Genomic DNA, 9,672 nt, shown 5'->3' on the forward strand with positions numbered 1-9,672 from the left:
CACCAGCCACTCCTCGGAAGGAAGGTTGGGCAATCTACTTCCATAGTGATACTGCCTTGGCAACCCAAGGAGGGGTCGCTATGAGTCAGGTTTGACTGGACAGCACATAACAACAACAACAACAACATTATTCAAGGAGTGCTGGAGGCACTGTGCCAGAGGCATCTGACTGCTAATCAGAAGGTTGACTGTTCAAACCCACCAGCCACTCTGTGGACAAAAGACAGGGCAATCTACTTCCACAAAGATTCACCAATCTTGGAAACATAATGGGGGTTGCTATGAGTCAGAATCAACTCGATGGCAGTGGGCTTTTTGGTTTTGATACCTGTTACTCAGGTGACACTTTTCACAATGTGTCACCACTCTCATTATTTCCATTCTGGTGATTCTGTTTCCATTAATCTAGCTTCCCAGTCCCCCTTACCTTCTCATCTTTGGTTTTGGGTAAATGTTGATCCTCAAGTCTCATTTGGAAGACTGTGTAGAGAAGTCCCCCTGGACAGTGAACCCAACTGGCCATCTCCCAGAGGGTTTGCCACAAACCCACCAGACTGCCCCTTCACTCTCCTGCAACCTCTTCCTCACTCCCCAGGGCCCCTGGCTCCACTCCAGACCACTCCTTTAGTCTGGAATTCAGCAGTGAAGTGGATATTTATTTTATGAGCCGTTCAGTCTTTTGACTGATAGGTGGCCACTGGAGTGCTGAGTTTCAAGCTTACAAGGTATCCCAGGAGAACAGTCTTGGGGCCTCATACAGATCCAGTAAGTCTGGCATTTTTACAGGAATGTGTTTTGTTCTACTTTCTTTTCCCCCATTCTATGTGGGACCATTTGTTGTGATCCTGGTCAGAATGGTCGGTAGTGGTGGCTGGGCACCATCTAGTTCTTCTGGTCTCAGAGTGGATGAGATAGTGGTTCTTCACTAATAGTGTGGAGACTATAGTCCAGCAGACAGTTCCTTCTTTGAGAGCACTGGCACTTTTTAAAACCCAGCTCTCTGTCCCCATTTTAAGACCCTGACGCAAATCACCCAACTTACACCTAATTCTCCAGCCTGAACCCTGACGAGCTGGGCTCATCACCACATGATGAAAACTGCAAGTGGTTTCATTACTTACAGCAACAGCACAACCCGGGCTACCTTACTTAATGTCTCATGACCCCTTTGCTAGTCCTTTCTTTTAAACATTGAAGGCAAAGCCCAGGGCCACAGCTTAAAGCAGACAGGAAGGGGAAGAAGGATAAAGCGGATGGGGGAGCCAATCAGTCAGGAAGAGAGAAACAGGAAGCTGTCATGATCAGTCCATCAGAGGCGAGGGGCTCTGTTTTACCTATGGGACAGCAGCTCAGTTCAGGAAACACTTGGCGCTGACTTCCTACTGAAAGGTGTTGCTGCTACTGTCCAGGACAACTCTAAGTCGCAGCAGACAAAATCCAAGCCCACTGACGTCAAGTTGATTCTGACACATGCTGACCCCAGGTGCTTCAGAGAAGAACTGTCCCACAGGGCTTTCTGGGCTGTGATCTTTCCTGCCTCAGGGTGGGTTCCAACGGCCAATATATCGGTTAGTGGTACAGAACAAACCTACCATGCTACCCACGTGGTGTTACAACTGAACAGACTCCCTCTAAAATACGTGTGGTGAATCCTCACCTTTCTCCCTGCGATTAGGAGCCCTGGGGGGCAGTGCTGAGAGCGTTTGGCTGCTAACTGAAAGGCTGGCAGTTCGAACTGACAATCGTGCTGCAGAAGAAAGACCTGAGGACCTGTCTCAGAAAAGATGATGGTCTTGGGAACCCCGTGGGGTGGTTGCACTCTGTCCTATAGGAACGCTGAGAGTCAGGGCCCACTGGAGGGCAAGGCTTGGTGTTTGGTTTTTATACCTATGATTACAATCCCATTTGGGAATGGGTTGCTATGTTAATGCAGCATGTGGAGTATGTTTTAAGTCAATTTCTTTTGAGACACAAAGAGATTAAACAAGCGAGTGAGTGGGCAGAGACGGGGCATGAGAGACGCCAAGCCACGGGATGATCACCCGGGAGCAGAAGCTCAGAGACATGGACCAGCCTCCAGAGTCGACAGCGAGAAAGCCTTTCCCTACAGCCGGCACCCAGGATTCAGGTTTCTAGCCTCCTAACCTGTGAGAAAACAGGTTTCTGTTTGTTAAAGCCACCCCTTGTGGTATTTCTGTTACAGCAACACTGGAGAACTAAGACAGTGGGACACGGGTCACTTCAATAAAGTGGGGTAAACGCTACGAGAAGCCGCCGGCGATGATGATGATGATGGCAGTGATAAAAACAGCAACGACAACGGGTGTCAGGGGAACACACGGAAGACAGAACGTGGCTAGTGAGGTCGGGGTACACTTCGGGGAAGGGAATGACGCACCCGTGTCTGAAGGAGAGCCTTCCTCAGCAGCCCGCTCCTATCAGGCGACTGGAGAAGCACGGAGCCCTGGCTGATGACACCCTGGGGGCCATCTTCTAGATGGGGGCTGGCAGACTATGGTTCCCGGGCCACAACTGGCTGCTACCTGAGTTTGTAAATAAGGTTTTATTGAAACACAGCCCCATCCATTTATTTGCCCATTTCTAGGGCTGCTTTCGCACCACGTGGTGGAGTTGAGTGGTTGTCGCAGAAACCACATGGCCTGCTAAGCTCGAAAATACTTACCATCTGTCCTTTCCCAGAAAGAGTCTGCTGACCTTGCCATTGGATTGGCTGACAAAATCAGCCTCTTTTTTTTGACTCTGAAGGAGCCCTGGTGGTGTAGTGCTTAAGGCATCTGCCTACTAACTTAAGAGCAGCAGAGCTTTGAACTCACCCATGGAAGAAAGATGGGGCAGTCTGCTTCTGTAAAGATTTGCAGCCTTTGGAAACCCAGTGTGGGTCCCTAGAGTCAGAATTGACTCAATGGCAGTGAGTGTGATTTGGTTTGAGTGGTTCTCAAAGGAACCCTGGTGGCACAGTGGTGAAGCACTCAGCTGCGCAGTGAAGGGCGGGCAGCTTGAACCCACCAGCCGTTCTGGGAGAAAGACGAGGCAGTCCACTTCTGTAAAGATTACAGCCTTGCAAACCGCATGGTGCAGTTCTACTCTGTCTCGTAGGGGCGCTGTGAGTCGGAAACGACTTGAGGGCAGTGGGGAAGTAAATGCTTCTTAAGGTTTGATGGACTTACCACCTCTCTCTCTTACAGCTTTCTGCTCCCTTACTGTTACCAAAACTCGTGAAAAGAGAAAACACACACATCCCTTATTAAAAAGGGGTTTCATGACTAAAGAACATTCGAAACACCTCTCAACCCAATAAGACAAGCGGCTTTTGCTTGCTGGTTAACATATAATACAATGATGTTTGGAAGCAAGAACTGAATTCGGAATGCTAACTTGGCAGCTTTACGTACCAAAGTTCCTAAGTTTTAAAACCTAGGTTAAGCTCAGCACTTAAGCACTGTGCCACCAGGGCTCCTCCGTGGGTGTTACAGGGCTCGCAGTCCCCGACGTCCCCCCTGCCACCATTCTGTCCCCGAGAAGCTCACCTTTGACGTCGTTCAAGCTCGCCTCGGGAAACCCTTCGCTCAGGTCGATCAGGGCCCCCTCGGATTTGCACCGGGGGAGCCCACTGGAGTTGGCTGCTCGGATCCGCTGGGCTGCCATCGTGAACGCTCTTCCTGGTGAAGTGGCTACGCTTCCATAGTTCCTCCTGCAGGGACTCGGCGATGGCTGAAGCTTCCGTCTCAGGCAGCCAAGCTTCACTGTGGTGTTAACTTCGCAACACGGTTCTTCCTAGAAGCAGGAGGGAAAACGCATTTCCTTTGAGCGAGGGCAGCAGGGGTTAAACGGGGATCTTACCGGCGGCGGGAATCCTCTTCCCCAGAGGATGGTCCACAGTGGGCCCCTCTCTGAGGTGGGAGGCGCTCCCTCCGGACCCCCGCCCACTCCGTGCCCACTGCCCAGCACCCTGAGCACACAGCTTGGCAGTGTTTCCCGGCCTGGTGTCTGCATCCGTGCTTCCTGGGGTACGATGGGGTTTGTGAAGTTGTTCTAGCACCTGGGCAGCCCATTCATTACAGTCAGAGAGGAGGACAGAACAGGATTTGTCCAGAGCTCACTGCCAGTTCTGGGTTCAGGAAAATCAGGCTTCATCTCCGTGGGTAAAGGCTGGTCTCCCTGGAGGGAAACTTTGACCCTGGCCCATGGGAGCAGCTCTCAGCACAGCGCCTCTTTCATGGCACTGGTGCAAAGGGGTCTGGGGGTCTGTCCCAACACCACCATGCTCCCTGCCCCCAGTGCCCTTCAGGCCCCCTGAAGCCCAAACACACCCCCAATAATACGTAAGTTACACAAGGGACCATCCTGAGAGATGAGGTCTTCTTGACATGACTTCTGCCCAGGAAGCCCTGACAGGCTCAGAAAGTGCACCAGAGACAGCTCACGCCCCGCCCCCTGGCCAAGGCCTCAGCTTTTTCTTGGAGAAGCGCACAGGGCTGAGGCATGGTGGGGTTCTGGGGGTGATGGGAGGTCCTGGTGGTGCAGATGGCCAACGTACTCAGCTGCTGACCCCAAGGTTGGAGGGCAGTCCACTCAGGTGCCTCAGAAGAAAGGCCTGGCTACCTGCTTCCCAAAAGTCAGCGCTGAGAACCCCAGAGAACGTGGTTCACCCTGACACACGTGGGGACAACAAGCGTCAGGACCGGCACCTCGGCAACTGGTTTCTGGTTTGCAGAGGAACAAGCTGCTGCCCCTGAGCAGGCGATTCACGGAAACAGAACAGCCGAGAGGTGACTTCAAAGCTGTGACTTCAGAGGCTCGCGACAGAGATCGGGCGGTGGGCGCCCCAGCTGGCCCTGCGCCCCTTGGCGCCGCGCGCAGCCTGCAGGCAAGATGTGAGCCCCGGAAATGCACTTCTGGTCCCGCTATTCTGCCCTTCCTGGAGGTCTAAGTCTGAGACAGCGACTGCTTCAGCAGTCCTTCACAGAGACGCGAATCAAGGAGGATTCCCAAGAACACCACAACAGACGCCAGAACAGACAGACCTGTCCTGGAGGAAGTGCAGCCAGAATGCTTCTGAGACGCGAGAATGGCCAGACTTTCTTACTTACTGTGTCACGTGGTCCGAAGGGGGATCATGCTTGGGAAAGTAGCGGGTCAGTAAAAAATGGGAAGACCCTAAAAGAGATGTATTGACACGGAGGCTGCAACGGTGGGCTCAGGTATAGTGAGGACTGTGAGGCTGGCGCAGGACCAGGCGGTGTTTCTTTCACTCTGTGGCACAGAGTCGCTGTGAGTCAGAGCTGACTCACAGCACCTAACAACAACAGCATAGAGCCGTGGTCCTTTAAAAGACCCAGCCACCCTCGGGGGTTCCATTCAAGGCACAGACAAGTCGTGTGCGGCCCTGCCCTCTCCCGAGGCACTGGGGTCCCAGCCGGTGACCAGCGGGCGTGGGCTTCATTTGGGCGTCAGCTCACCGTTCACTCTCTTCCCTGGGGGAGGGGGCTTTTTGTCCATTTCTGTCGTCCATGCCTACAGGCCCCTCCTAAAGGGCCACTGGGGACAGTCCTGGGACAGCCACCAGTCACAGCGTGTGCAAGCGAGGATGCCGCCTGAGCCCCTGGGCACCTCTGTTCAGTGACGGAGGACAGGGTGAGCAGGCAGCCTCCACTGGGCCCGTGCCCAGCAGGGACCCTCCTCCGAAGTCCCCTGACAAGATGCCGTCGGGGCCCTGCTGTGGGCAACACTGCTCCTCTAAGCCAGAGCTGGCACACAGCAAGAATGCCACCCAGTGCCCCGCAGAGCTGTCCCTTCCTTCCCTGTGGGACGTCTGGCCCTCGGCCCTCCATCCTCCCCACCCCAGGCTCCTTCCTCTCCACCTTCCGAGGCCTGGCTTTCCCTATAGTAGCTTCCTCTCCCCCCCTCCTCCTGTTCCTCCTCCTCCTCCTCACAGCCCGGGCTGCTCTGGGCATGACCTTCAAATCCTTCTCCTGCTGGGAAGACCCCTCTGCCTCCACCTCTTCTCTTCTGCACACCTCTCACAGGTGGGCGCCTCCTTTCCATAGGCCAAGTTCTTGGCTGCTAACTGAATGGCTGCTGGTTCAAACCCACGGAGAGGCACCTCAGAAGACAGGCCTGGTGATCTCCTTCTGAAAGGTCCCAGCCTTGGAAACCCTGTGGGGCACTTCTCTGCACACGTGGGCTCGTTGAGGCAGACTCGACTTCACTGACAACCACCACCACCCAGTAACCGTGAACCTGACTTTGGTTGGAAATAGGGTCTTTGCAGACGTTATCAGGTAACATGAGGTCACACCAGAGTTGGGTGGGTCCTAATCCTATCTGAGCTGGGAGAGTCACAGAGTAGAGAGGACCACGGGGAAGAGGCCTCCACAAAGCTGAGAGCCACCAAAGAATGCCTGGGGTGACCCAAGGTGGGGGAGAGCCGGAAGGAGCTCCCTGCAGAGAGAGTATGCCTGGCCCTATGATGCCCTGAATCCAGGCTCCCAGACCTAAGGAACAAATGTGTGCTGTTTAAAGCCACCCACTGCACAGTACTTTTGTTACGGCAGCTCTAGGCAACTGCTAAGGAACCTTGGTGGCACAACGGTTAAGCACTCAGCTAGTGTATACCCACCGAAAAGCTCTGCAGGAGAAAAACCCTGGCAGTCAGCTCCTGCAAAGTCTAGGAAACTCTACGGAGACTTGACTCTGTCACATGGGGCTGCTGTGAGTGGGACTCGACCCTCGACCGGATGGTACACAACAGCCAACTCACACAGCTCCTGCTGCCTTCACCCCAGGGCAGCTGCCCGCGTCCACCTGAACTAGCAGTGGTCAGGGTCAGTCGCAGACCTTTCCCACGCTCCACGCCGTCAGACGTGATCCCATTCGACTCTCCTGCCAGCCCCGTGAGGCAGGCTCCAGGTGAGGCCACTTCCCAGGTACACACACAAGCAGCCAGCCGCAGTCGGCCTGGCGGAATGCTCTGCCCCCCGCCCCATCTCAGTCCAAACCCACAGAGCTCAACATACCCGATACCGGCAGCTGTCGCGCACCGATCCTTCCCGCCACCCGCTCCTTAAAGTCCCTAAAGCAGTTTCTGCCAGTTAGGACACTCCCCGGGCTCCCAAGGCTCCTGGTGTTACTCACTGCTTCTACACAGCAGAGTGCCAACTCCCCAGCCCGCATCCCAGCCCCCCCCCCCACCTGGCTGTCACCTGCACCTGCAGGTGTGCCACTTCCCTCCGCCCCCCAGGGAATCAATGCCCACATTGTTAGCTCGCTACCTCTCCAACATGCCCACACTTTCCAGCTTCTGCGGTTTTTATCCAACGGGTCCTGGAACACCCTTCCGCTCACCCTCACCTTGGCCTCCAGGAACGCCCAGGTCTGTCTTCCCGCCCTGGGTAGCCCCACCCTCCTCCCCCAGCGCTTCAAGCCCTAGACTGACTCACAGAGGCAGGCCTAGGGCCGGCAGTGCCCATGTCCCGGAGCCTCAAATTCAAGTGCCTGGAGTTCAAACTCCATGCCCCGTGAGTCAGGTCCTCTTTCCCTTGTTAGAGAAGCTATGTGGGGTAGCAGACACGATGCTCTGGCTTGCTTCGTAACAAGTTCACAAAGGCTCCCCCTGCTCACGCGAGTGATTGGAAATGGCCGTGACAAACAGCACGTGCTGTTTTATGGTGGTGGGAAATTCGGCTATTGGGTATGGCTGTACCAATATGATTAATGGAACTGGTGTCACTAAATGGTGCCCGAGAAAGATCCTGAATTGGCAAATGTTGTGCTCTGTGTATCTTTGTTTGTTGTAGTTGTTAGGTGACGTCAAGTCACTTCCAACATGGAGCGACCCTATGTACACAGAACGAAATCCTGCTGCAAACAATACAAAAAAGCACTGAACCCCCAATGCTTCCCGGGAAAGCAGGGAAATACTTAACTACCACAGTGAAACTAGCAGGTCTCAGCATTCACTTCTCTAAGGACATTCCCACTGAAGAACTCCTGGTGAAGCCTCCACCTTCTGCTTCCAGCAAGTGGACGTTCATGATCGCCTGCTACCCTACAGGCTGGCGGTTCAAACCCACCCAGCGACTCCATGGAAGAAAGGCCTGATGCCCTGCTTCTGAACTTCCGTACAGACTACCGCCAAGAAGTCCCTGTAGAACACTGTTCCACTCGGACACATGGGGGTGGCCATGAGTTAGAACAGGCTTGAGGCTGGAGACAGACAAAGTGAGCTAGGGTGCCTGCAGACACTACACTCGTACAGCTACCCTTGAGCGTCAGAGAGCAGGCCACAGGCAGGCCCTAGCAAGGGTTCCACGTGCAGGGCGTCCCTGCTTTATGCCAGGGCTCGTCCTGACGGCTCTGTCCTAAGTTGGCTGTGACGTAAGTGGAATCCCTTTTTGTTTTCATTTTCATTCTTACCGCCTTTATTGTTGGTATCTTTATAAATCTGATCTTTGAACACCTGTGAGTGACCATCTGTGAATGACATCCACGAATTATGTGCTGGAACACTGTACGCAGTAGATATTATCAACAATCAAACACAAACAAAAACAAACTACAGATGGTCCTAAGTGTGGTTCCTGGTAATGTGAATGTGTCATAAATCTGGTACTATCTGTACTGGGAGGTGTAACAAGTTAATGATAGCACTAAATATGAATAAGCCTGTAACAGTGATTAAGGTGACATCCAGTTAATATTGACTCAGTGCTCGGGGCAGGCCCTCAGCATATTCCCTGGGAGGTGGGAACTTCGTCACCCCACTTCACAGATGACAACACCGAGGCACCGAGAAGTCAAGGGCAATGAAAAATTCAGAAATGGATAGTGGTAATGGGAGCTCTGGTAGCATAGTGGCTAAGGCACTTGACTGCTAACCAGTGGCTAACCACCAGCCACTGCTTGGAAGGAAGATAGGGCAATCTACTTCCGTAGTGATACTGCCTCGGAAACCCAAGGAGGGGTCGCTATGAGTCGGGTCCGACTCGACGGCACATAACAACAACAATGGCTATACAAGGTCCAAGTACTTAATGTCACTGAACCGTGAGCCTCAAAACAGCTGAAAGGTTTTGTTGCACATATTTCACCCCTGTAAAAGTTAAACAGAGAAACAACCACCCAGCAAACCCGCCCCTGGGAATGTGTACCTTAAATGCATCAGTCCTTACCAAGAAAAGAGCTGTGCCCAAAGATACAAACATGGCCGGGATCGGAGCTCCGGGAAGCGTGCCGGGCTGGCTCTGTACTGCAGGACTGTAACCGAGTTCACTTACTGCAGTGGGTCACCTATGAGCACACTCAGAGTGAACACTCATCCAGCCTGCCCACACCTCCTCTGCACGAGGGTCTGCACTTACAGGGCACTATGGGTGCCCCCGCAGAGCTCATAGCCTCATTTCAAAGCTGCCCCCAAACCAAACCCACTGCTGTTGAGATGACACCAACCCACAGCGCCCCTAGAGGACAGAGTGGAACTGCCTCATAGAGCTTCCAAGGCTGTCAGTCTTCACAGGAGCAAAGCCCAAACCACACCCACTGCCGTGGAGTCCATTCCAACCCACAGCGCCCCTAGAGGACAGAGTGGAACTGCCCACAGGGTCTCCAAGGCTGTCAATCTTCACAGAAGCAAAGCCAAACCACACCCACTGC

The 9,672-nt window shown here is 53.7% G+C and overlaps 1 protein-coding gene across 1 annotated transcript in view; it reads right to left on the reverse strand.

The window, feature by feature from the left end:
* Window positions 1-3,666, reverse strand: part of SH3BP4 (SH3 domain binding protein 4) — a 30,485-nt gene extending 26,819 nt beyond the window's left edge. Inside the window, exon 1 of the mRNA XM_007941670.1 lies at window positions 3,549-3,666. Within this exon, the coding sequence (XP_007939861.1) occupies window positions 3,549-3,666 (118 nt within the window). The remainder of the gene's footprint in view (window positions 1-3,548) is intronic.
* Between the last annotated feature and the right edge of the window lie 6,006 nt (window positions 3,667-9,672).

Source organism: Orycteropus afer, unplaced genomic scaffold, assembly GCF_000298275.1.
Source record: "Orycteropus afer afer isolate SDZICR_OR568_19922 unplaced genomic scaffold, OryAfe1.0 scaffold00006, whole genome shotgun sequence".
NCBI lineage: Eukaryota > Metazoa > Chordata > Mammalia > Tubulidentata > Orycteropodidae > Orycteropus > Orycteropus afer.